This window comes from Gnatocerus cornutus, chromosome 9 (genome assembly GCF_029298725.1).
Source record: "Gnatocerus cornutus isolate USDA-ARS CGAHR chromosome 9, icGnaCorn1.1, whole genome shotgun sequence".
Taxonomy (NCBI): domain Eukaryota; kingdom Metazoa; phylum Arthropoda; class Insecta; order Coleoptera; family Tenebrionidae; genus Gnatocerus; species Gnatocerus cornutus.
This window is the reverse complement of record NC_142241.1, coordinates 8,600,856-8,627,867: the sequence shown is the minus strand read 5'-3', so window position 1 is coordinate 8,627,867 and position 27,012 is coordinate 8,600,856. Positions and strand designations below refer to the sequence as shown.

At 35.1% G+C, this 27,012-nt stretch overlaps 7 protein-coding genes and 1 pseudogene across 12 annotated transcripts in view; 5 read left to right on the top strand and 3 right to left on the bottom strand.

The window, feature by feature from the left end:
* Positions 1–1,073: 1,073 nt before the first annotated feature.
* On the top strand, positions 1,074–2,130 carry LOC148168573 (uncharacterized; annotated as a pseudogene). Its single transcript, XR_015770837.1, has 4 exons — positions 1,074–1,226; positions 1,408–1,536; positions 1,585–1,798; positions 1,876–2,130. The product of XR_015770837.1 is annotated as an uncharacterized LOC148168573 (transcript).
* Positions 2,131–2,309: 179 nt separating this feature from the next.
* Positions 2,310–4,652, top strand: LOC148168572 (odorant receptor 94a-like). 3 transcript variants are annotated; one of them, XM_088046722.1, is made up of 6 exons: positions 2,310–3,139; positions 3,190–3,289; positions 3,613–3,717; positions 3,765–3,920; positions 3,968–4,044; positions 4,103–4,331. In XM_088046722.1, exons 1-5 carry the CDS (start codon positions 2,310–2,312, stop codon positions 4,025–4,027), a joined length of 1,251 nt encoding a protein of 416 aa, XP_087902848.1. In that variant the 3' UTR covers positions 4,028–4,044; positions 4,103–4,331. The 3 variants fall into 3 exon arrangements, with proteins under 3 accessions (XP_087902848.1, XP_087902849.1, XP_087902847.1); XM_088046723.1 differs by lacking the exons at positions 3,968–4,044; positions 4,103–4,331 and adding an exon at positions 4,595–4,652; XM_088046721.1 differs by having other exon boundaries at positions 3,765–4,044.
* Positions 4,653–4,756: 104 nt separating this feature from the next.
* Positions 4,757–9,297, top strand: cta (Guanine nucleotide-binding protein subunit alpha cta). Its single transcript, XM_088046725.1, has 2 exons — positions 4,757–5,320; positions 7,887–9,297. The coding sequence occupies exons 1-2, from the start codon at positions 4,844–4,846 to the stop codon at positions 8,508–8,510; spliced, it is 1,101 nt and encodes a 366-aa protein (XP_087902851.1). The 5' UTR covers positions 4,757–4,843; the 3' UTR covers positions 8,511–9,297.
* Positions 9,298–9,658: 361 nt separating this feature from the next.
* ana3 (rotatin homolog anastral spindle 3) lies at positions 9,659–18,797 on the top strand. Its single transcript, XM_088045311.1, has 22 exons — positions 9,659–9,803; positions 9,852–10,039; positions 10,085–10,365; positions 10,415–10,646; positions 10,691–10,831; positions 10,878–11,099; positions 11,146–11,312; positions 11,357–11,576; positions 11,621–11,882; positions 11,932–12,137; positions 12,191–12,400; positions 12,459–12,984; positions 13,030–13,498; positions 13,544–13,713; positions 14,485–14,763; positions 14,814–15,403; positions 15,449–15,959; positions 16,936–17,148; positions 17,220–17,885; positions 17,934–18,145; positions 18,195–18,465; positions 18,512–18,797. Exons 1-22 carry the CDS (start codon positions 9,752–9,754, stop codon positions 18,760–18,762), a joined length of 6,339 nt encoding a protein of 2,112 aa, XP_087901437.1. The 5' UTR covers positions 9,659–9,751; the 3' UTR covers positions 18,763–18,797.
* LOC148168570 (retinol dehydrogenase 12-like) lies at positions 13,500–14,392 on the bottom strand. The gene is made up of 2 exons (XM_088045310.1): positions 14,090–14,392; positions 13,500–14,043 (listed from the first exon to the last, which is right to left on the bottom strand). The coding sequence occupies exons 1-2, from the start codon at positions 14,235–14,237 to the stop codon at positions 13,700–13,702; spliced, it is 492 nt and encodes a 163-aa protein (XP_087901436.1). The 5' UTR covers positions 14,238–14,392; the 3' UTR covers positions 13,500–13,699.
* Positions 15,954–16,700, bottom strand: LOC148168569 (uncharacterized). The gene is made up of 4 exons (XM_088045309.1): positions 16,626–16,700; positions 16,410–16,571; positions 16,201–16,362; positions 15,954–16,149 (listed from the first exon to the last, which is right to left on the bottom strand). Exons 1-4 carry the CDS (start codon positions 16,665–16,667, stop codon positions 15,994–15,996), a joined length of 522 nt encoding a protein of 173 aa, XP_087901435.1. The 5' UTR covers positions 16,668–16,700; the 3' UTR covers positions 15,954–15,993.
* A 381-nt stretch (positions 18,798–19,178) lies between the features above and the next one.
* Positions 19,179–20,254, bottom strand: LOC148168567 (uncharacterized). Its single transcript, XM_088046215.1, has 5 exons — positions 20,158–20,254; positions 20,074–20,106; positions 19,901–20,026; positions 19,505–19,762; positions 19,179–19,207 (listed from the first exon to the last, which is right to left on the bottom strand). The coding sequence occupies exons 1-5, from the start codon at positions 20,252–20,254 to the stop codon at positions 19,191–19,193; spliced, it is 531 nt and encodes a 176-aa protein (XP_087902341.1). The 3' UTR covers positions 19,179–19,190.
* A 1,218-nt stretch (positions 20,255–21,472) lies between these two features.
* IP3K1 (inositol-trisphosphate 3-kinase-like protein) overlaps positions 21,473–27,012 on the top strand; it is a 33,971-nt gene continuing 28,431 nt past the window's right edge. For all 3 annotated transcript variants that reach the window (XM_088045803.1, XM_088045799.1, XM_088045800.1), the window contains exons 1-2: positions 21,473–21,693; positions 25,446–25,529. In XM_088045803.1, coding sequence (XP_087901929.1) covers positions 21,622–21,693; positions 25,446–25,529 — 156 coding nt within the window. In that variant the 5' untranslated portion in view covers positions 21,473–21,621. The remainder of the gene's footprint in view (positions 21,694–25,445; positions 25,530–27,012) is intronic.

Below are 27,012 nucleotides of genomic sequence, written 5' to 3'. Positions count from 1 at the left end.
TACAGAATTTTTAAAATAAAACAAATCTAGTTATTCTAACACAACTTGTAAAACGACTTATGTGAGATGCAAATCGGGGTTCGACTGTACCTTGTATGATTGACGATTGTATAGCTAGTTGCATGTTTTAGGTTCGCACTGTATTGTTGGTTGTCAACCTCTCATGTTTATAATTTTCATAATACACTTTAGCAACCAATTTTGTGCGTTTATGGCTTTGACTTTTTAAATTATGTACAGAGAATCATTTCCACATTAGGGAATATTTTAGGCATCTATACAGGATGTTTTTGAAATGCATGTACAAAACCTTTCTGCGCTATTCCAAAAGGAGTATGAAGTAAGAAAAATTAATTTTTAAAAATAACTAACAAGGTAAAATTAACCCCAATCCACGTACTTTGTACACCATTGGCAAAAAACGCACCTGGAATGCCTTGTTTCCTAAGCAACCACTTTTTTCTCTTAATAGACTCAACTTGTGACAAGAAATTACCACACTCTTTTTGTACATGCATTTCAAAAACATCCTGTATAAAACTTTATTTTATCAAAAAACAGGGGGGAAATAGATGAATATTTTCACTGATTTACAAGAGAGAAATTTTAAAAATCAATTGGATTTAAAAGGGTCAAGCCAGAAAAAAACTTATGCTTAGTTGTCATTGAAATTTCAAGTCATGTCTTTGTTTGACAACAAAGTTTGTTTGGGAATTTTGTAATTTTGTGAAAATTTTAATGAAAAAATTTTACAAGGCTGTCATGTTTGAATCATATTTGAATCATGTTTCGAAAATGTTCTTATATAAAGTTACCTAAACACACACATACATTTGTTTTTCAATGTTTGCATTTCAAGACAGTTTTCATCTAATAACCTCTAAATTGGCAACTATTAGAGTGGAAATTAAAGACACGCTTTGAAATTCTAAGTAAGTTAAAGATAAGTTTTTAATTGATCTCTCGATATTCTTCTGTGTTCCATTTGTGGCAGTTATAATACATCGCGCTTATGACTGCTCGCCGCAACGAATGCCAGTCGATAAGACGTAGCCAGTGGCGTAACACCTGATCAAATTTAAGGGTGGAACAACAATGACAAGACAAAATTCCAGTTAGATATGTCAAGATCTCTTAGTAAACCTTTAATACGAAAAGATGAGGGTCCTTACAATGGAATTACAACAAGATTAATGACTAAAAGACGACAATCACTGATATCAAATGTAGGTCGGTTTTCTGTTGGCTCTTTTGCAGACCCTTTCTTGTCTTTTGCTTTAGGGTTGTTTTTCCTTCTTAGTCTCTTTTTTCTTCTACTGCGTTTTTTTTCTCTTCAGTTGTCTTTCTTAGTTCTAGTTTTTGAGATGGCATGATTATTTATTACTTTGAACTTATAATTTTCAATAGACCTCAGACGGAAATTCAATAAGACCAAGATTTCTCTCGGGTTCTTCAATTCCCAATTCCACGATACGAATACACCTTTTGTCCCCAGAAGCGGCGAAACCAATAGAAAATTTGAACCCCCCTTCAGTTGTATTACTCACAATTTATCGTTAATTTTGCCTAATCAGAATATTATAGACTTGTGATCCTTTGATATCGAAAAGCAATGATGATGAAAAAAGTGCAGTTGGATCCGAACAACGAGGTTTAGAGCGCATGAGACAAAAAATTCACTCTTCTAGTCCCTCGGTAATGTTATTTAATTTAATTAATTTTATAGTTAGTCTAGATCCCTAGTCCTATGGAAACTCCCCGTCGAGAACGCAGGCGTTCCACAGAGTTAACAATTCCCGTATGTATCAACCAGCATTCTTGTAATTCTTATTTTTTTCAACTAAAGGTCCGATATCTATTTGCAACAATTTAAAGTTACAGGCAAACAAAAGACGCCGTTCTACTCTCGAATCCATCAAAGAATCCATCGACCAATCCCGAGACCAAACAATAAAACTTGTAAACGCAGACAGTCTTGAGCGAAGAAATATGGGTCAAAACTTGAAATTATCATCAAATGTGGTATCATTGACAAGAGATACCAGCATTTTAAAACCCCCAATAGCCAAAGAAGATCTCCAAACCCAGACCAGTTTCGAAATCAGTAATTTGGCCCCCATCCGTTAAAACTTGTATATTTTAAATACAATTGATCCTTTTGATGAAACGACTTCGCTCTAATATTAACAGGTGCCAAATTACAAAGCGCGACACTTTGATGTACCCCCACGTTAATAATTCATGATTCATTTGTTTGTATCTCACCATATAAAAGCGGAGATGTAAATTCAAGCCATAAAAGTGTTAACATGTCATCGGACGACTACTCGAAAGACATCTTTATTGTAAATCGATGGATTTTACGTTGCGCTGGCTTGTGGAAACCGAGTAATCCCGCGAAATATGTGCAAATTCCGTACAAAATCTACGCTGTTGTTGTTTTTCTTTTTGTCAACGTGTACTTTACCTCAACTGAGTTTCTCAGTCTTTTTTACACGTACAAGAATCTTGATTATTTTATAAAGAACGTGAATTTTTTCCTAACACACTTCATGGGAGCTGTGAAAGTGACGTTTTGGTTCTTTAAAGGACACGTTCTGGTGCAGCTTATGGAGATTTTAGAGAGTCCGGAATTCCACTATAAGAGTTGCGAAGGGTACGACCCTGGTACAATTTGGAAAAAATACAGAAAAATTGGTTTCAAGTACACTTTGGGGTTTTTAATGTTGGCTCACATGACTTTATCATCTTCGTACCTTCCCCCTTTGATAACCGCAACTTTCAATCCACCATTTTACGGAAACGGAAGTGCGAGCCCTTTTTATTACCGACTCCCTTATTTCAGTTGGATGCCATTCACTCATTTGACGCCTGGGACTTATTTATTGGCTTTGGGCTATCAAGCTGGACCCATGTTTTCTTACGCTTACAGTATTGTTGGGATGGACACTCTTTTCATGAATTTAATGAACTTTATTGCCGCCCATTTGACTCTTTTGCAAGGAGCCTTTATGAGCAGCAGGCAGAGGATTCTCAACCAGCTTGCGGAGCCTTCCGGGAATTTACATAATGAAGTGGTGACCAGAGAAATGGACAAAGAGATGAAGAAGAATTGTCGGCATCTACAAACCGTTCTCAGGTAAAGAAAGTCTTTAAATAAGCCACTAAAGTCAATTGTATTGTTTTTAGGGTTTGTGAAAATTTAGAAACTACACATCGATATTTGACGCTGGGACAAGCGACCGCCACTCTTTTTATTCTCTGCACCTGCCTGTATTTGATCTCCACGGTACTTTTACTCGAAAAATTTCGGATTAAGTCTGTCTCGGGAAAGGAAACGTAGGGCTTAGATTGCATCTGACTCTTCAAAATGTCAGTTTTTGAGGCTTTTGTTATCCAGAAATATCTTGATCTGACATTTTTTGAATGCATCAAATACTCAGTCGCCTTTGCAATTTCAAATAAGCCTAAAATCGCTTAAACAGTTTGCCAAAATGCGAAAAACAAAATAGTTTTTAATCAAAGACTTGCGTTGGAATTTCACATGCGACTCAACATGAGTTTTTTTTTTATGCTGGATAAAATTCTCACAAATTTGTAATTTTTTGTCAGACGCCGGCTAACAGCAAACAATTTTACGCCGAAATGATTTACATGGTGGCTATGGGATTTCAGCTTTATCTGTATTGTTGGTTTGGTAATGAAGTCACTTTGAAAGTAATTATTACCTTATCTTGATTCAACTTTATTACTCACATTTCCAGGCAAACGAAATTCCACTTTACATATGGAGCGCGGAATGGTTCGACTGTGACCAATCCTTTAAAAAAAACATGATTTTTACAATGACAAGAATGCAGAAACCGATTTATATGACTGTTGGGAAGTTTGCACCTCTGACCCTCCAGACATTTGTTTACGTAAGTTTGAATTTTTTAATAAATTTGATCAGAGGGGACGATTCTAGATACTTCGAACTTCTTATTCTGTTTTTGCCGTTATCAAAAATACCAGTCTAGGGGATTAACAATAATGGGCAGAGACGTAATCGTATTTGAGATTTGGGATTTGACAGCTTTAAATTTATTTATGGTGTTTACAGATTTAGGATCCTTTAACTTAATCTTCAGAGTTATGCCTATTTTGTTTTCAAAATAAAACTGCTGCTTTGTTATGTGCTCTGGCGAAGTGAAATTTGTTTGTTATGAATATGATTTGGTGACGTTGTTATGTTAATAATACAAGCAAAAATGAGTCATCTTCACCTTCTTGCACGCACTGTTTAAAGAAGTAGGTAATAACAATAAACATCGATAGTATTTTGATTGAAATTTGACACTTTATATCCCTGAAAATATTATTTTCAGATTTTATATCCGCATTGTTAAAATCCAAAGGGTTTGCTTCTTTTTATTTTTTTTTCTCAACTGATGAGATAATCAAAATATTTGTATTTTTATTTGATTTTTTTTGGCTGTGAGGTTCAATTAAATAAGTAAATTGCATTCTAGGAAAGTTGCAAATAAAAAAAGCAGATTAAAATAAGTGACCCCTAATCTTCTGATGTAACGTTTATTTTTACAAGTTTCCACAGGATTGTGGTCGTTCATCGACCCCCTCTAAATCCATCCACCCCACCTAAAAAAAATTGCCAATTTGAGCCCAGTTGCTAACAAACCCAGTGTCCTTGTGGGAGCGGTCTTATCAAATTATCTCTCTCCGGAAGAAGAACGCGTGACGCCACTGGTGACTCGTTTGACATAAAGTGCGCAGGCGTACCAACCATTCTGTTCACTTCCAGTGCACAGCTATGTAGTGGAATAGTTGTGGTGTTTTATTAAAAATGTCCACTTTAATGTGGTCCTGTCCGTGTTGTTTACGGTTTAAGTTTAGCCCCGAAGAGATCGAACAACGCTACAAATCAATCGAAATAGATAAGAGGTTGGAAAAAGACCGACAAGCTCTCAAACGGCAGGTGAAGCTGTTACTGCTTGGAGCTGGGGAGAGTGGCAAGTCCACTTTTCTCAAACAAATGAGGATAATTCATGGAATTAAGTTCGAGAGTGAATTGGTGATGGAATACCAGCAGATCATCTACCAGAACGTGATTAAAGGGATGCGGGTGTTGGTGGATGCTAGAGATAAGTTGGGGATACCATGGGGAGATCCTTCCAATGCGGCTCTAGGGAAAGAGTTGCTACAGTTCAACGCCCCCATGCTGGATTCCAGGACTTTCATCCAGTTTTGTCCTTTGCTCACTAAACTATGGCGAGATAGTGGAATATTGAGGGCTTTTGAAAGAAGAAGAGAATTCCAGCTGGTTAGTATGAGTCATTTTGACACATTGTTAATCATAATCATATTTGTAAAGGCTTTGAGAAAATTTACAAGATGACACAATTAAGCAATGTTTGTAAGTACTCAGTTTTCGTCAACTGTACTCTCAAATAGAATGACATTTCAGTTGTCCATTGTTACATTTTTAATAGAGTAATAAAAGGACTAAAACAAACATAATCTAATCAACACTATGGTCATCTATTAAGTTAACTATTGTAATTGAAGCTTAATTTTTCTTTACATGTGTTTGTCCTTTTGTTCTTCAGAATAATTAAACTTATGACCACTGGCACACCCAATCAAATCTTTACCCAATATAATTTATAAACCACACAATTTGTCATTGATTATGATTTATAATCATTCTTCTCTTATAAGGAACTTACCAGCATCAGTTTGACGTTCCGTACAAAGCAAATTGTCACTCCAGTGATGATGTTGGTAAAAGTGTAAGACGTGAAATTGAAACATTTTTTCTAATTTCTACATTTTTATATGTACGAATTTGTAAATCCCAGAGAGTTTGATTAAAACCGACCAAAACGAAGAAAATGTTTGCAACATATTATGTTGTTATCAAACAGGTCTATGAAAGTTTATTCAAACTACGTAAAACAACTTCCTTTCGTGATTAATGCTACTTCTATTTTCTATTGTTCTGATAGGAATTTCTTATTTAACCCAAAAAGAATTCCTTCGACATTGTAGTCAAAGGTAAATATTTTCCAAGTGTTGTTGCTCTCATTTACCTTCAGTTACATCACTTACCCCAAACTCGCTAATTTGTGATCCCACTCAACCTCTAAATTATGAGCGATAAAACAACGCATGGCTGTATGTCAAGGCCGCAATAATCATAGCATATCAAACCTAACAATTTTCCGTTATTATCCCTCGATTTGATATGAAAAAACTCTTTTTTCCGCAAGTTTGTAATCACGGGGCCACAAATATAAAGATCACAGAAATAAATATATTCTGACGTAAAGATGTGGTATTTACAATTTATTGTACCCTGTTATTTCCGTTTGAACCAAGGAACTCCTAGAAATCTAATTTTTATTTATAAACGCTTCTCATTATAATAAGTTTCGAATATATAAATAACTCTTCAGTGGGCTATTAAGATAGATGCATATTAAAATGTTATTAATTACTGCGCTCTTAGAAAGGTTTAAAAATAAATTGAATCGTCATCAGTTATTGACTAATTTTTGTGCGAATGTGATCAGGATTTAATGTTGAGCTTTACATTAATGAAGTTTGTGATGCAATGATTGCATCAGTTCCCATTTTCTCATCGTTTGTAGTTGGAGACTTCCAAGTTGTTAAAGATTAATATAGCATCGACATACGTGGAATTCGTGCTATTGTTTTGATGAATTTTTGTACTGGCGAACAAGGGGAATGTTAATTCACTGACGTGTTCCAATTAGTAATTACTCTTACCAACACCACGATGTCGAAGTTTTTTATAAAGTTTTGAACTGATAAGAAAGTTATTTTGATTCATGTAGCGACAGGAGGCTTTAGATTTTTTCCACATTTGCTAGCCCTCAATTCCTCGTGTTTACTCGCATTATTTTATTATCTCTCAATGTTTTCAATTACTGTCAATCATTTATTTACGTTGATGTAATATTTGGACTTTCTTGGAACTCAAGAAGACAAACACATCTTTTTTAAATGGAAGTTTATACAATTTGTTTTGCCTCAAGAAAGGCTTGAGATATTTACATAACACTAGCAAATGATATAATTTTTATTACTATTTAATAACTTTATGAATATTAATTATTGTTTTACGTATTTTTTCTTGTTTGGCTTATTAAGAGGTTACAATCGGTGACCTGAACATGAACAAATTGATTAAGCTGTATCACACATGTGGCTTCAAAGATAATAATTGTTCTAATTACGCACATTGGCGAAAACTACAAAGATCAAAGAATAATTTTGCGAATAAATCGGTCAGATTGTTATCAAAGCAGTGTCCACTCAACAGACAAAGAGATCAACTTAATTTTAATTAAAGGAAAATAACGAAATTTCTGAATTAAAATCTAAAGCATTCTTAAATGGCTAAAATTGTATCTCTTAGTAAATATCTTTTGTTCGTCTGGTAATAATAGATTTTAATCCTTTAATACCTTGAGAACGAAAACATCTTGCAACATCATAGAAAATCCTGTTATGAATTATGTTTGGGGACATAAAAAAAAGCACTTGGTTAGTTAAAGTTTATTCGCTCATTTTAATCTCAATTTGATGATAATTTTTAAACTCAAAATATTGTTTTCCTTGTGGAGATTGTTGGCAATAAAATTTAGCACCCGAATCGCACGATTTTTTACACCTCCAGGGTCGTCGATTCCGATAACCACTTGTGCAACACAGATGTGTTTTAATTAGCCATAAAGTTTTAAAAGTTTGAATAAAAATAAATGATCAAGTAGAAGCGCAAGGGTTATCGGATGCATTAAAATCTCTATAACATCACTTTGATCTATGCAAATATTTACCTAATTTTTGTTTATTTCTTTCAGAGTGATTCTGTGGAATTCTTTCTGAATAATTTGGAGAGGGTGTCACGCCATGATTATATTCCCAACCACAAAGACATCCTGCATTGTCGTAAAGCCACAAAGGGAATCACAGAATTTCAAATTCCTATAAATAACGTCCCGTTTTTGTTCGTTGACGTGGGTGGACAGAGATCCCAAAGACAAAAGTGGTTCCAGTGTTTCGATTCGGTGACTTCGATTTTGTTTCTTGTGTCTTCGTCGGAGTTCGATCAAGTGCTTTTAGAGGATCGAAAAACCAACAGATTGGAGGAATCGAGAGACATTTTCGACACTATAGTCAATAACAGGATATTCGTTAACGTTTCCGTTATTCTTTTTCTTAACAAGTACGATTTGTTGTTGAAAAAGGTCGCCAATCCAGAGACGAACATCCACTGGTATTTTCCCCAGTTTGCCGGAAATCCACATTCAATAACCGACGTGAAGGATTTTATACTAGCAATGTTCACAGGAGTGAAGAGGGAGTCGAGGAAGGTCCTGTACCACCATTTCACAACTGCCGTGGACACGGAAAATATCAAAGTTGTCTTCGAATATGTAAAAGAAATTATTTTACATAGAAATCTAGAAAGTCTTCTTTTGTAACACTTTTGTGTGTGGAAGTGTGCTGTAGGCTGTGTATGACACAATCAATCAAGACTGACTAAGTTTAATTAGTCCTAAGACTCGAATTTTAACCTGGGATCTTTTATTTTATGTGAGTACAACGTTTACGAAATTACAAAAATGTGATCCTTTCTTATCACGTAATTTGGGACACAACCAAAGATTCAAAACTTGTAACCAAATACTCACATTTCTGTAATTTTATTCTACACGAGTGAAATCTGACAACTGTATTGTACAACAAATATTTATATACATATTAGATTATAGCTCTGTTAGAAATACTGCCAAATGTGCCTCATCATTTTTACGTATTTATATAATAGCAATAATGGTTTTTACAGTTTACATAATTATGAGATTAATCCAGTATGTCGGGTTTTGTGTAAAATATTGTAATATATTTTTATACTGTAGTTTTTCTAAATACAAGCTGTTTAGTGATGTGATCTGAATTTAGAATAACGGCCTAAATTGAAGCAGAATTTCAAATATTTTTGTATATAGTGTTTTAAATGTTACGTTTTATAAGAGTTTTGGAACTTTTTGAGATTTTACCAGTTTTAGGCAGCTTTGGAAACCTACACAATTTTGCTGAAGTTTTTACAACTTTTATAGTGCCTTCAACGCTTATTATCTACAAAATATACTCAAGACAAACATCCAAATCCTGATTTTACGACTTTTTGTATATTTAAAATGTATAAAGTATCTTATTTCATTATGAATATTGTTCTTATTGTTAATAAAAAGTCTTTGCAATTCATTTTACCACTTTCTAAAAACGAGACCTCTCTTTTGACTTTTAGGCTTTATCAAGGGTGCTAATAAAAAAAATTGAACACCAAATGTCGTCGTGAAAGTGAAGCGAAATTTTACGATTCCACAAGCGATGTTCGAAATGTTTCAAGACTATTTTGGTGAAACCATACAAGAAATTACTACATTCGATGTGAAAACGACTGACGATTTATACAAAGTTTTCGTATTTTGCCATCTCTTCTCATGGGCCGTCCTGATGTGGAAATTAAGAGGAGCCCCTTTTTAAACATGCTTTGACGAAATAAAAATTTCCCGCCAAACTTTTTTAAATTAAAATTTACTTCAACATAGAGGCCGCCACCACAGCGCGCCATATGACGTTGGTTGTTTACAATTTTAAATGTGACAAGTTTTACATGATTTTATTCTAGTTTTTATAACTGAACTTGGACATAAACATGTCTGCAACGAGTGAAAAGTGTATTTCGTCCTCCCACATACAGAAATTAGGTAAGCCAAAGAATGGTAACAAAAAAGTTTTTAACCTCAAATTTGTAGGACACGAAATTCAAGAGATTCGCGAACGGGCTTTGTTGAATATTATATCAAAGTTGGATCACGGATTCGAATTTGACAATGAATTAGCTCGGAGTAAAGAAATTCTGACCAAACTCTTTGACTGGTTTCTATTTGAACCATGCACTAAACAAGAGCTTGTCTTCACTCTTATTAAACGCATTTTACAGGTAATTTTATGGTGTTTCGTTCTTATATAACATTTCTACTTGTAGTCTGAAAGCGGTAAGACTTTAATTACCCATCATGGGAGTCATACTTTTAAAAAAGATCTGAAACAGATCCAAACATACATTGAACCAAAGTACTACAAACATTTAGAAGAAATCCTGGGGATACTAGACCAAAATAGTTTTATTGTACCTCCTCTCGAGACTGATATCCCCTTGAGCTACAGAACTGGTCAATCTGAATTTAGCGTCAGACCTGTGGGTACCACAGCCACAACAATTGAGGGGTACATCCAAGAAGAAACATCTGCGTTACAGCGAAATACGTAATTACTTAACATTTTCAAAGACCAAGAAATAGTGATGTGATTGTAGTCCTTATCAGACGTCTTCCCTGAGTGAAACTGTTCCTTTGAGCCTGATCATTCACCCTCTTAAATGGCAGGTTTTAATAGAAGCAGACAGACATGTCTTACAGTCCATAGAGGAGTCTCTGAAAAACCCCCCTCAACCAGCGTCATTGCTGCACTCAGCCGATTTTTTTTCAAATATTCTCTTACATGATTTCCCCGCAGAAGTTTTCTTACAAAGACCCAGCATAGTTTTGGTAAGACTGCATTCTTTAATCTGTTTCTTTACACGTATTTTCAGAGCTTTCATAATTTAGTTGCCACCTGTCCATCAACAAGAGTTGTTAATTCGGTTTTAAATTGTTTAAATGACTTGACGAGGGCTCTACAAGTGCGAATTAATTTTTACAACGATCCCAGTTTGTATACAACGAAAGAAAACGTATGTTGGTCACACTTCACTTTAGTTATAACCACATCTATTTCAGGCTGAATACACTCCTTCTAGATCAACAACGCCAGACTCTTCATCAAGAAAAACTGCGTCAGGACAATCGGACGATTTTTCCGGAAGGTGCGAGAATGTAGAGTACTTAAAAACACAACAAATATCATTCCCACGTTACTGTTTTTCCACTTTTAAGTGTGTCTTTAAGTATTTATGTATCAAATCGGATAGCTTGAAGTCAAGCAAGAGGAGGAATAATCAGGTCGGTACAGAAAAATTCTCCCACTTTCTTTAAGACGCTTTTGTAGAAAGGTGCTAATTTAGCCCTCACGTTACTAAACCAGCTGTTGAACTTACTAGCCAAGCTCTTTGGGCAAGAGATATGGAATGAAGAATCCACCCCTCTCATTCTTGAAATTCGCAAAGAAATGAACGAAATTTTAATTAGTTATGGCGCGGCTCTGGAGTTTTTTAGGTAGCTCTCACTGCAACGTTTCTTATCTAATGTTTTCTTTGAAGGGTTGAATCCACAAGCGACGACTCAAATGCGAACAATCGAGCTATACAATTATGTTTTTTGCACAACTGTGCAAACTTTCTGTCTAAAATGATCCCTTTGGCTCAAACAGGGCTCATTTTGCCGAGGAACCTGAAGAACGCTCTTGCTAATAGTTTGGTTGACGTGACACTGTTGAAGTTGTACCCAAATTTATATAACATTCTTCTGAATTACGTACAAGTACGTTGTTTTAAGTGTGGACGTTGTCTTATTTTTTTCTTCAGAGTTTCAAGATTGGAGTTGATAGCGAGTCCTTGATGAAATACACTGAAACTAATAGAATTTGCGATAGCATGTCCGCCGCTGTTGAGTTTATGAAACACGGCAAATCTTTGAATGCTGAAAATGGTATCAATTTAGCCAAACAAGCTCTTGCCAGTCTTGAGTTCCACAAAAATATGGTTTTTGTGAGACAGGTTGTAGAATTGTCTGCCAACAAACTCCCTCTGTATGCTTACGACGAGGAATTGTTAGAGAAATTTGAATGTTGGTTTGATGATTTTCACCTGAATTTCTTATTTTCTTTAAATTTCAGATGTTATTTTAAGACTATTGGGTCACAACTTGGAACAAGTTAGAGAAGAAACGTACAGATTGTGTCAGAAAAGAGTAGTTGCTGCGATCGGTCCTAAACTAAATATCTCATGTACAGGAGTCCCAGGGGCCCAAATAATCTTTTTGTGTCGAAGTAAAGTTTTGGTGGAAATTGCTTGCCACGGTTTGATCAGTGGAAATCCCGAAGTACGCGTTTTCTCCACTCCTAAAGACAGGTTTTTATCCTTTTTATTGTGCAGGTTCGAAAACACTCTGAAGACATCTTAATTCACATCATTAAATGCAAAATCCTCGTTTCTGACGACATTTGGAACAAAATTATCGAAACTTTAATCGGAGCCTTACCGATTTTGTTGTGCCATGCAGACAAGAGTTCATCCTTGGGTAAAAGCTTGCTTAATATGATCGACCCTGATACGGCTCAGTCTTTGTACATTCCTAAAATCCAGGTATGTTTTGAGGATGAAAATTTGAAAATGGTGGAGGCGCCGGGTGAACAAATTTTAGGTCATCAAAGGGAATATCCACGTACTGTTCGGCTCCGATGTCGCTCTAAGGGAAGAAGCATTTTCCCGTCTTTGTTGGATGTTAGCATCGCAAACTGACTCCCGAGAAATGCTCCCTAGACTAAACAACTTGTATGACAAAGCCCTGCCCAATGTCTGCAATATTCAGCGAATTATCGAGATCAATAAAAGTAGAAGTACTCAACATTTCTACCAGCCCAGTAGTTTACAACAAGTCTTGGACTTACTAAAATCGCCCAATGTGGAACCAGTAATTCGGCGCTCGGCTCTGACTCAAATCAGCGTGATGATGGAAGATCCGTTGTTACACTCAACATTTCTGTCTAATGACGGTTTAGAAACAGTTTTAGAAGTCATGAAGTTAGCGCTAATTGAAAAGAATTTTAATGATTATCCCGACTCAGTGATTCCCGCGGTTAGTATTTTGAAAAACGTTTGTCTTTTTCAACTGAGTGCGCGACACGCGTTGTCTGGGAACATCGACGTCTTTTACAACATTTTAAGAAGTAGGTAGAAACTTGCCTTGATTGTTTACCACTCAGTTATTTCAGGTGTCTTCATGTTCTTCGCTGAAGAGAAGTTGAAAAGTGACGCCGTTACGTTGTTGTTTTTGTTAGTTTTTAACGACTTTTTAAAAGGGACTCCGTCTAAAGCGAGTTTTTCTGTTCCTTATTTACTCACACAGAAGCTTCGGGTGCCTTTTCTGGCCAACACTCACTGGGAAATTAGTCAGTATTATGAAGCAAGTCTTGTGGAGTTTCTAGCCTCGGATCGATGGTGTTTAAGTTCCTTACAAATACAATGGAATTCGGAGGTCTTTGGAGGGTTGCAGGAACTATTGGCGCAGAAAAAGATCGATTATAATGGGAGAGACGTCACAGATCTTTTAAAACTGACTGATTATGATCTCTTCAGTTTAAAAGCTTCAGATGTGACTTACTATATCAAGAAATATTTGGCTGATATCCAAAACGGAACAATGCATGATGTGGTAATTGGCTCCATAAACAAACTAACGACGTAAGTTTTTATTTATTTATTTTTGATACTTAAAAGTTGTTTAAGGTATCTTCAATTATGCGCAACCATGCCAAACCAAGATGTTCTTGATCATCCATGGGACGTCACTTTTTCACGTTTCTTGAAACTTTTACCATCAAGCGAGGAAGACGCCAAACTCTTAACTAGCATTCTGAAGTTCTTAAAACATTTGGTTCCGTTCTACAAGTCGTCAGGTAAGCCGACGTAAAGAAAATTTAGACAGTGATTTTCAAAGCGCTCCCTCGCCAGTTCTTGGGTCTTAAAAATAATATCTAAATCTGCTAGTTCTTTACCATTGTTGTTAATGATGGAATGAACCCCAACCACCGAGTCTATTATTTCCCGAGAAAATGACCGTAAAGAGTCTTTATCAAATCTGTTTACTTCCACTGCAAGGATATTTTTATTTTTTGTGGAACGGACTAATTCTTTTCGAGCGGTTTCAAGCTTGGCTCCGTTTTTACCTCCGATGATTACGCGGGCACCTTTTTTAGCATGAATTCTAGCTTTTTCATAGTTTAAACCTGGAAAGTTTTATTTGGCATGAGAAAGTTGGGTTATGTACCTTACCTATGTCGTCTAAAATTACCACCACCGATTTTAGGGGTGGGTTTAAGGTTCGGTACTTGTAGTAATTTATTATTTTGTTTGCTATGTACCTTTTTGGTAGAATGTAAATGACTGCAATTGTTAAACCCACTGCGTACCAGTTCGTCATCTTCCACCACTTTGATAAATAAACAGATAAAACTTGAATAATAAATCAAACGATGCTGTTCTAACTTATCGTTAAATTTGGAATTTCTTAAAAAAAACAGAAAGACTCAGAATGTATTACGAGAAAAAAACATCAAAATAACTGTAAATTATGTAACAGGGCCAATAAAAAACACTAGTTGCCGCTCAACAGAGATATTTTTTATCAAAGAGCTACAAGAAATTGCTAACGCGCATTTTAATTTTAGAAAACTCCGTTTGGTTGTCACAACTGCTGAAAAACCCGTCAAACTGTCTCCTTGATTTAATTGTGGTCGAACAATCGACACATGAAGATTTTAAAGTACTTAGCCATGATCTACTAAGTCTTATAACAGTGTGCGCTTCTCAAGAGCAGCACTTTCTGGATTACTACACTTCTGGCCCTTCAACAAATTCCAAACACTCGGTAGAACCATGGAAAAATGTCATAGAAATAATTGCCAATGGCTTAAAGTTCAATGACAACACACATTTTTATAATCTTTGTGAGTTTGAACATCTCCCAATCAGTTCGTTGTATTAACTGCTTTTCTAGCTTACTTGGACAGTTTACTCGCCTGTTTAGTTCACCTCACGGCTAGTTTGGGTTGGTCTGAAACCAAACCAGGCTCTCCTCCAAAGCGGATTCTTTCTCAACTAGTGGATTCGCTCTGCGAGCTAATGGTGGTTTTTCATTGCGGGAAAGGCCCAACTGCTACCGTTTCCGTGATGGGTTTGAGCATAACTCGCCATGTTATCTTAATTCTCAACCACTTAATCGCCGAAATGCAAAACTCTAAAATGAAGAACTGGGAGAGATGTTTTATCGAAGTCGAGGAAGACGATTGGTTGAAGAGTTTTTTGGTACTGTGGTCTAGCAGAGACGTTCTTCTTCGTGCCGGAGCGCTGCAGTTCTTTGCTGGGTTATCAACATCGCCCATGCTCGCCATTAATATTGTGAATGAATTGAAAAATGAAAATCGAGGAATCTGGCATATGACTTTAAGCCTGTTATTGGACCATGAAGAAGCGAGCGTTGTAAGGGAAAACTGCGCTTTTTTATTAGCGAATTTGATGAGCCACACTGCGGATCCTTCGAGTACTTCGACGTTGGTAACCAGTCTTATACCCAACACTATGAGAAAGGTACTGGTGCAAGTATTATTTTTCAGTATTGTCACGTTGTTTTAGGGGCACGATGAAGTTACAACCGTTTTCGATTTGTTAGAAGACTACTTATTCTTCAAAAACATAACGTCGGATTTAACTCGTCTTTACACGATTTATTCTTTGGATATCGACACCAAAAGTGCTACGAATCTGCAGATAAACGTTGCATATTATGAGGATTCGTCCAGTAGTGCGAGTACTGCAGAAACATGCTCAGTTGTGACCCCCTCGTTTGTCAAAAGCATCACTAACATCCTCTTAAGTTTGTCTAATCTCGACGAAAATCGAACAAGTTACCTGATGCAAGATTATGGTATTGTTAAATTACTCTTCCGTTGCATTTGTAATCCGTCGATTAGTATAAATGACACGAAGAAATTAGCTTTGTACTGCGATATCGTAGAGATGGATGCAGCAATCTGTTTGTTGCTGACACAAGTGGCACACGTGAATTTTACATGTTTAGGGACGCTTTTACACACAAAGGACTGTTTGACGGTGGTGGTATCACTACTAAACCCAGAACTCTATCGTAAGTACCTTTATTTTATTACATAGAAGCCAGTTTAGTTAGCAATGGTAAACTCAAGGAAGTGGCAATGTAAAGTTTCATTGCTTTTGTTGTCAATTAAAGACACTTTGACTCTGAATTCACCATCGGGGATCTTCTTAAACTTGAATTTACTGAAGTCCAAAGTGTGGTCCTTGATCTTGTAATCACCCTGTAACAGAAGTAATAAGTACAGAAATAATGTTAAAATACGGTTTAGTACAGCAGGGACAGGGCAGGCTCCGCGTGCAAGTCCTGCCGCTTCCTGCATATCATGCATGAAGTCTCCCATGTATTTGTTCATGGCGTCACACAAATTCTCGTTAACAGTGATGAGATGTTCGTACTCTCCATTGTCTTCTTTCGCAAAGACTTCAGCCACGTCCTGAAAATGATATCAATAGATTTAGGTTTTTTTTTGGGGTATTATACTTTGATGTTGTTGTCTAGAGGGACTTTACTGGATAAACCGCCTTCTTCCAGGACTTGAACACCATTTTCTTCTTTGAGTTTAAAGTCAATGGTGATCGGGTAGTTAGCGCTTGCGTCACAGTTGGAGAATTTGGTGATGGTGACTTTTTTGCCATGGGCCACCTGAAGACACTCATTGTTGAAAAATCAGAATTTAAAAAACTAGGAAATACTCACACATGAGACCAAAGCAATAACTAAAACTGTTACTAGCTGCATGGTTGAAGTTATAAACGTACCACGGCACACCACTGTTTTTATATATTTTTAAACAATGATGATTTTGATCTTCATTGCGCGATTATTATAACATTGAGTTGTTTCCGGTTAATTTGTTTACTATTTGTTCTTGTGATATCCCTAATGACCACCCGTTTGATTTGAATGGTAACCCAGAGAGTCAATTATAAATAAATTATTTGGGTTTTTTGGCGAAGGACAACGCTTTCCATAGGCCCTTATATAATATCTTTTTGTGCTGTTTCAGATACTAATCTTCCTCAATTAATGTATTTGCGGAATAAACTGTGGAGCGAAATTTTTAAACTCTTATCTGTTATGACAACGTTCGAATTTAAATCTGAACACAACACTCACGCTGATGAAGCTCTGCGCATATTGACGGAAGTTATTGAGGGTTCTGGACGAGAAGCGTTTATTGAGACTGTTTGTGAGGCCACCAAGAGCATAACTTTTCATGGTAAGTATTGCAGACGGTTTTTTTATTGCTTCCTTCTGTTTTCTTTTTTTCACTCATTTACGTTTTTCTAGATTTACAAACTTCTGCATTGCTATCACTAACTTCCCTTCTGGGCGTCGAGTCTCAGTTGACTCTTAAATTGCCTCCACGCAACCCCCATGAGACTGTTTCAATGCAAAATATTCTAGACACAGTACGAACCTCCCTCAGAACTCCTTCAAGTACCAAAAGTGACGACACGGCTATTCTCCGTTCTCAAGAAACTGAGAGTTTGGTGGCAGGAGCTGAAATCTGCAGAATTTTGTTAAATCTTTTTGATTTATGCAATTTGAAAGTCTCTAAAGACATAGTGAAGAAAAAATCTATCATTACTTCATCCCTTACCTCCATACTCTGTGTGTCTCAAGAGGCGAAAAAGTACGCATTTCAAGCAGGTCTACCATGCGTTATAATGAAGCACTTCAAGGATTTCTACATAAAATTGAGTTTGGAGTCCGTGGATTGCTTGAGAAGAGTTTTAGAGAAGAAAAGAGTGTGTCCTGTCTTAAGAGAATTGAACGAATTGGTCGGTTTGGTTACCAATTTCATGGTGGGGGATGAAGTGGTCAAAACTAAGTTTGCCGAATTGGGGCTGAGCGATTTTGTGCATAAACTGTGGGTTTGGTTTGCTCTACAAAACGCGCATTTGGTGGACACATTGAAAATGTTATCTACTTTTACAACTGATTGTCCCACAGGTCTGTGGTCAATATTGGTAAAATCAAAGTACAAACTTTTGTTTTTAGCATGCCAGTCGTTACCTCTCACCAGTTCCGTCGCTGGTAGCGGGCCGAGAAAAGTCCCCAGTAAAATTTCGCTCCTCCACGCTCTTATTGGTTTGGTCGAAAAGGAAATGGATCATGTGAGCAAAACTCACAGACTGGACGTACTTGAGCTCTGTTTTGTGATTCTAAAAAACTGTTGCACTGTCTTAGAGTGTCGTATTCTTATGTCAAAAGTGAGTACTGAGTAGCCCAAGTACTTGAAAGTACCACGTTTATTTCCAGAGCGTCTTACTAAACAGTGTTGGTCGATTACACCCTGCGATTACCAAAAAACAGAAACCGTGGGACGCAGTGGAATTATTCTGGTTAGAGTTTCTACAAACTTTTACTTTATATCCTGAAGGACAGTCCAGTGTGGCTAAAATTGGCGATGTCTTCGAGTTGTTATTAACGTTGGCTGCAGGAGCGAAGTTGACAAATCGAAGTACCGCTTTAATGGTGTTGCGGAACATCGCATTTTACCAACCTAACAGACCGAGGCTATTGATGTCAGGTCGGTTTTAAAAACATTTTGACTAGGTACTGATCTCTCTTTTTAGATGACTTTTTAAACTTATTAAAGAACAAACTAGAGAGTGGTAACCACGAGGAGATGAATATCACTGTTTTAATTATGTGGTCTTTGGCGGCAAATAACCAGAAAGCAAAAATTGTCTTTAAAGCTGCAAAACTGGACAATCAATTGCAGCAAGTGTTGAAACATTATCACTTATCGCCAGAATTTATACCCAGTGAAGCTGTTGATACTGTTAAATATGTTTTAAGTGTGATAAGGGATGAAGACAGGTAACATTTCTGACGTACTTACGTGTTTTATATAAGTCTAATAATTATATTTCTATTTTTATAATCTTTGGTGTTTTTTTTTACAAATTGGACAATCGCATTCGTTCTAGTGCTAAACGGGGCCGTTAGCACGAAATTTATTGTTGCTGCATAATTTTTTATTTTAGAGATAAACGGATCAATAATTGATATTTCATTCATTTATTTGTCGAAAATACGTAAGAAATAAAAAAGAAACGAGAAACTTAACATGGTAACGCCCTAAATAATTCTAATTGGGCCTTTTGAAGAACAAAAAACGGTAATACAAAAGAAACAAAAAACTTAACATGGTAACGCCCTAAATAATTCTAATTGGGCCTTTTGAAGAACAAAAAACGGTAATAAAACTTATATGACACTCTAACCAACGCTGGTAAAACGTGAAGATCTTCATTCCCAAGCAAGTTCTACAAAAAAAAAAAATTAATTTTCTATAATTAAATTAATTTATAAAGTCGCCGGATTAGGTCGTTAAGTTGCTAAGTCCATTTCGAATTTTTTTAACCGAGAAATCTTACTTTTTTTTACATTTGTCGTCAAATCTGGGATTTGAAAATTGGGGAATGAAAATAGAATGTTTCATAATTCTGAAATAGTAACACATCAAAGGATCCGATGCTGTACTATTCTATTATCTTTTTATAAAATTGAAAACGCATTTTGTTCAAAAATGGATTTAACAACTTAAGCCGACGAAGTGTTACCACGCCAATTTGACGGCCGGAATGAATATCCTCTTAAACGCCAATATTCAATATTGTTGGGATTATTTTGTAAGCTTTTTAGCCATTGTTGATCGTATTCTTCATCTTCCTCTTCATCGTCTTCATCGTCTTCATCATCGTACTCTTCAGAATCAAACTCTTCATCGTCGTCGTAATCGTCCTCCTCATCATACTCATCAGAATCTTCATCGTCATTGTCACTACTATCTTCATCATCATCGTCACCAAAAACTCGTTCTGCAATAAAATTGTTATTTATTTACATAGTTTTGGCATTGGTAGCACTGTTTCTTATAGTGATATTTCTAAAGTTAACTCAACAAAATTATTTTAAATTCCTCTATTATTGTTTTATAAGAGAAAATAAATTCTTACCATACCAATCATCCGGGCGGTATGACCATCCTCTTGAACGCCAATATTCAATGTTATTCGGATTGTTTTGCAAACTTTTTAAGTGTTCAGCGTCACGTCTTTGTTGAATTAAATCATCTTGACATTCTAAAATGAAAATGCAATTGAATAAAGCCTTATTTTTTATCACATACCTGTTGTATAATAGCCTGAATTGCTCAAAATGCCTGAAATTTCAAAAAATATTACCAGTTATTTAAACAGGTAAATTTTAATACTTTTCCAGTTGTGAGGGCGTTCTGAGTATCCCCGGCATTTCCAGAATAAATGATCGCACGGATTTAGTTGCCTACTTCTCAGAGTATTGGAGTCCATGATGATCTTTCACCTAAACGGAAAGACTTTCAGTTGAAGTTTTTGCGAAACCACTGTTGAAGTTGGCTTCGGGATTTTATATTGATAACTGCGTATTTAAATGTCAGTTCTGAAATCGGTAGAGAACAGTGTTACCAACACGTAAAAATTACCCACAGTCTACTACGAATCTACTACACCAGTGTACTACACCCAGTTTAAATTTTAAACTGAATTTTGTACGGTTTGGTTTATAATCGATTGTCATCTTTTATGGTCCCTGAAAAAATGGACAAGATTTAATCATAACTGGAAGTGTTCATGCAATACTCAAAAGTCAAGGGCATTGTTCTGATAACATCAAAATTAAAAACCAGTGCTTTAAATTAGAGTTGCTGTGCCCATTTTTTAAATTAAAATTTTGTACTACCAACTTAATTTTATACCTAATAAAACCACTAAAATTTTTCTTTTGCATTTTTCTATTTTTCAACACTTCATAATAAAACAAATTTTAAAATCTCGGTATCAACCCACAAAGTATCGATTTTTTGTAAAAAAAATGCTCGGCGATATTCCTCGAATTTTTAAAATTCTGGTCCCCAGTGGAACCTCCGGTCTTTCAGGAAATGGGGAGTTCCCCGACCGTGTTGACATTGCCGGCAGCCACTCTAACCAATATATCGGAAGTATCTATTGATTTGTAAATATTTCGGACATTCCGCAATGCTGAGAAATTTTTGGGACAGATCGATATGACACTTACCAATAAACGTTTGTTCTTGAAAGAAAAAGAACGAACTGACTGCCAGTCTGTGAAGATATGGAGGTCGAAGTTTTTTATGCAGGTTTTGGAAGCGGTTTTTCTTTTTTTACATAACCAAGGCGAGCAGGGAAACTGTATTATGGTTATCAGAATTTACCACTAGGTGGAGAAACCAGTTATATTTCTCAATTTAATTTAAACTTTAGTTTTTGATTCGTTTTTTATTTGTATTTATATTTTATTTATTCAGTTGTATTTTATTTGTTGAAGTTGTGTTATGTCAAAAAACTAAACAAAAACAGCTATAAATGTTATCAAAATTATGTTTTTTTTTACTACTTTACATTACGACTTACAATTTGACCTTTTAACAATTAAATCTTATAGATTTTCCTCAAAAACATTAATTTTTCTATTCATATAATGCTTCTAATTACAGCGCAATCGCGAATTTAAATCTAGAAGGCGTGTTTATCAATGAATAGTTGGCGATGAGATCGCGATTGTTTGTGTGAACTGTCGTAGTGTGTGTGTGTGTGTTTCTACACTGCTTTGATATTTTCACTTGTATTCAACATTTACTTGAATTCTCGGTGTTTCTCGTGAATTAGTGTCCACTTCAATGGCCGAAATAGCAACGAATTTTCCACCACAGACATATTCGTCGTCGTTTTTCCTCAATTCCTTAACTGATGTAAGTTTCTAGGTTAGGTTTTCATTTATAAACAATGGGTGCATCGCACCCTGATTATATCCCCCGTCTAGTCATAACATGATTGGAGTAATTGAAAATGACTTTCGTTGAAGAGGGTCAATTTGTTTTTCCAAAAATCCACTGGAATTCTAATGTTGCAACGATAATAAACACGAAATTATTTAATATAAACAACTCAATGTGTTCCTTTTGTTTATAATTAGTTGGCTGGGTTGACATGTCAAAAAAAGATGAGGTGTGTCAAATGACAATTACATCATCGACGACAAGAGTTGTCATTTGTTTCCGACCAGGAATTGTTAACACTTGTTAATTTCGTCGGTTTTTTAGGATTGTAATTTGTAATCAACAGTTGTTACAATTATGTGACATTGATATTGTTTTACAAAAGGAAATCATTTTTGTTTTTTATAGAAACATGCAATAGAAAGAAAATTCAGTTAATACATATAATCAAAAATGCGGTGTCATCTACTACCAAATGTTTGACATTATTAATATCAAAAATAGAATTTTATTATTACTTATTAATAGCATAATTACCACACTACATTATTTATTAAACAGAAAGCTACTTCAATACTGAATTAATGTATGTATACATAAGTTTATCGATTATCTATTTTTAAAATTGATCAACCACGTGAAACCTTCTTTAATTTAATGTGTTCAATTCAATGATTGAATTGATTCTCACTCCAAAAGCTGTACAGGGAGTACAGTTTTGAAAAACCAAATGATACTTTTTTTAACATAAAACACAAATTTTTCACACCTATATCATGAATAGCTATTCTTGTACTTCATTTCACACTTTCAAGTTTTAGCTCTTCGATTTCAGCTGAGTAATGTATAATTTAAGGTGTTTTATGCACGAAATTATTGATAAATCGAACGTTTTGGCATTGACCGGGTTAGATTAATGTGATGAATTAGTGAATCACCAAATGAGGTAAAATTTGAATGCAGAAACCACATGCACATGCACATGCACATGCACATTTTGATTCGTTTTTTCTAGATGATCCAATCTTTAAATGGATATTACATACCTCAAGTCCTAAAATTCAATTTTTGCTATTTACAATGTAAATCTATGTTAGTAGATATTTTTTCCGGAATTTTCGGTGCTCTATATCTCCGGAACTACGGTAGAAATATGCGGTTTTACTGTTTTTCTCGTATTTGTGTTGCTAAGAATCTGGATTCAAAAAATTATGTATGTAGATCTATTTTAGTCGATATCTATTAGGTTATTTCAGAAGTAAACTTAAGTTATTGGCATACTTTCTTGCAAATTCCAAAATTGCGAGTTTTTAATATACGTCAAGAAATAACCGAATTAGACGCGTTTAAAGTTTTGAGTTGTCGCCCGAGGGCAAAAATTTTGAAGCTCCGGAATATTTAGTGCTTGATTCTCCGGAACTACGAGAGATAGCAAGATGCGGTTTGCGCTATCGCTTTTCTTTATTTTTTTAAGAATTCGTTCTTACATATTCCGAATTCGAAAATTCAATTTTACTCAATTTTGAATGTAAATCTATTTCGGTGTCGACTTGTATTGGAAATTTACCAAGAATTTTAGAATCATTCTGTCGAAAAGGCTTAATTTCATAATCATCGTGTTACATATTCAAGCATATTATTATCGTTTTTTACCCAAATTAAATGTCTGATAATTTTTACTAAAATTACCGGTTTTATCTATTATGAACCTTCACGTCAGGATGACGTCAATTACAAGTATGTACCTCGCTATGAAAATTTGTCAATACTGTTGTATTTATTTCATCGTTGAATAAGAAAAGTTAAACAAATTCACAAATGAATTTAAAAGCAAAGAAATACTTGCCAATATTATAACCATTTGATATGAGAAGCTGGTATTTCCATAATTTTGTATTGCTGGCTACTTTATTTGTTACATTTTAAGAATTAATAGAACTAGAGTTGCATGTTTGTGTTCTTTCAAGTACAAAATTGAGTTACACAAAGGTAACTGAATCGATTTCCAATTCGATTTGTTCACACATGTAAAGCACATATTAAAGCTCTGATCAAGTATTATGACCTGGCACATCATGTGAATTTCCACCGTCATAAAAACTTTAATTGCCTTCAAAACGTCATGCGTGATGTAACACGCAATTACATCCAGCCAAAAATTTTGATTCATCATCTCTAGAACTAGATCAATGGTTCTCGTGTGTTCTCTTGTTTTTATATCTGAACTGTCAATGAAACGTTTTAAGAAACGATTTATAGCTACCAACAGAAACAAACCATGAATTCCAGAAATTTGACACCCGCTCGTTGTCCCCATCGTGTTCGTCGTCCAATTTGTATCTATTCTAATTCTTCGGTTAGCTTGAACCTTAGGACTTCGTTCGGAATTGTGAAACACAGACCGACAGAAAATTTCGAAAATTTGTACAATGACCGCCCAATGTTTAACACGCAAAAGTTACTATGAATAAATTTCCACAATATGCGTCATTTAGCATACCAATTTGAAAACAATGAATTTTTGTTACCGTAATAAAAAATTCAATACCATTTTATTACCTTCGTGAAAACAAGTTGATTGGAAATCTGGGTGACTACTTTAATACCACACAAAATGGCAGGGACGAATTTGCGGGTATAAATTGCGTTTTTTGTAGTGAAATTGATAACAATCGTAAACTGTTAACCACATGTTTGATTTCGTTTAAACAGTTATACAACTTATGACTATTAAACGGTCTGTTTTGAGTGTCGACAACAATTCAACTTATGGCAAGAATGAAAGTTTTGCGTCAGTGTTTTAATTGCAATTTTATCTCAAAGTATGCATATTCAAATTGGTTCTTTATATTACGTTAAAACGACCAAAACCTTGAGTCAATTTTTAGGTGTATTACCATTTTGGAATTCTCGTTGAAGAAGGTAAAATCAAATTTATACTAATGGAAATGTGTGTTTTCCAAACTAATTCCATTTACGTCAAGAGAGGATAATTTCTTTCATTTTGGAGATTTGAAATTAGAAACAAAGGATCACATGACATGATAACAGTAATCCTTTAGTTTGTTTGAAGCTATCTAAATAATTCAGGACGTTGTAGCATTGTATCTGCGCTGTATTTTTTCATGCCTTAAAGAGACAGACTGTAAATGGAATCTCACGTTATGCAAAACAAAACAGCCCAGTTGGTATGAAAATCATTTTTATCCATTAACCAGCATCCAAACAAGGACGAACATTTAAATCCTCGTTTCTTAGAATAAAGCATTTTCACATCACTCATAACACGATAATAATATCCTTTGTTCTTTGTATTTACAATAAGATTTTTTGCACGTAAACTCAACGTAAACAATTTTTTCCTTGGTCATAAACCGAATAATTTAAGAACATGTTGAAAACAATATCAGAAATTTATAGGCGGCATTACACCGCATTAAGACAACAAATCTTTTTCATGTAAATAATGCAACAATATGACGCAGGATTTTTGGAAGCATTTTCAAAAACAAGAACTCGTTTATTTTGTGGTATAATCGAACCGATTAACTTGCGGATCTCTAAATTGTAATAGTAGGTTTGTCCATTGAACCACGTCAATTTGTCTGCATGAGAACTCATGCCGGATTTTGTTGCATTTGCGTCGGATGTTTTTGCAAGAGTTGTAAAGCGTTTGTTTGTTATTTTTCGATAGAACCTCAGCTTTCAATGGAATTTTCTTTCAGGAGGAAAAAAGCGCCGTCAGTGGTGGAAGCGAAGGATCAAAGAAGGCGGAAAATGCACCTTTATTGGACTGCTTCATAACAACGGTAGGACTTTTTCAACTCTCAAAAAACATGTACATAAGTCGTTGAATCAACAATCTATTTATATTTCCAATTGGATGGTACCCAATTGAATCGATTACAATTGCTGCGGCATTTGACACAATCATTTTCATTTGCGTCACAACATTCTCTTGACCTTTTTACGGTGACCAATCAGTCACGGTTTTCTATACTATCATTATGCATCTCAAATGGAACATCACCCATTTGGTATTACAATGGCAGCATGTTTTTCTCAAATGTTTCAAATGGTTGCTTACTGGCATCTCAAGTAGAATTATCCACTATTAGCATGTGTCTAATTTGTCTAGGAACCGGCAATAAGTAATGCTAATTAAAGTCATTATATTCGGATTAATTGTTAATTTAAAAATTACATACCATTCAGCTACGTCAAGTGAAAAAGCAATTTGTTTCCATTTTTGTTACGTCATTTGACTATTTCCTTGATTGCTTAACGTTTTTCTAGTGAAAGTGTAATAGGAATGCGTCCTGTTTTTATTTTCTGGCATTCGCGACAGGAACTTAACGGGATTTTGCACGAAGGAGAAGGTGAGAACTTATAATAAAATAGCAAAAAAACGTACCTATTAACCTTGAGGAATCAGTGAAATATATTAAAACTTGCAAAGTTCTGCTTATTGTACATGTTTCGTATAAAAAACGCATTAAAATTCATTGTAGATTGAGAACCAATGTTATATTTACATTAACTAAAAGCTTTCAGAAATTTCTTCGACACGATTAGGTATTTGAATATTTATGTCACTTTTCAGAGAACAAATACAAGACAAAAGAGACGAACTTCGAACTTAAATGCTTTCGTAAAATTATCTCATTAAATTATTGTTGTCTACCGGTTTTCTACATATTGGTATAACCAGGTAAAATATGCTGTTGTAGAATTTTCCGCTATTAGTATTCATGATCCTACATATTTCAATTGATAAGCGGGAAAAATAGCTACACTCGTAGCATATGCGTAGTGGCAATTCTTTTGAAAAAATTTCAGGGTCAGTTTCAAGACTGAATTAGTAATCTCAGTATGATATTTTCATTAAATTTCCGTCTAGATGTCTGAAAAACTTGTGGTCTGCTGTAAGGGAAAAAACTGTGGCGATTTCTGCAGCCCGAGATAATGGAGACAACAATTTTTTGATCACTGGTCAAAACGGAGAATTTTTTGGAAAAATGTTGCCACGTTGGTGGAGAGAAATGTGTCATTTTGGTGAATATTTATAAGATCTTTATTAACATTTCATTTATAAATTTATTGCGTTTGTTTTCATTCTGTCTAAAAATTAAAGCAATTGGCGTAAATAAGAGCCAAACATAGAATAACTCCATTAGTTGAGTGTGATATCCTGTTAAAAAATGGAATAAATTTGTCAACATTTCACAGTTTATCTAAGTTTGAAGTAGTCCGACGACGATGGTCAAATGTAGTTCGAAATTGCGGCGTTCT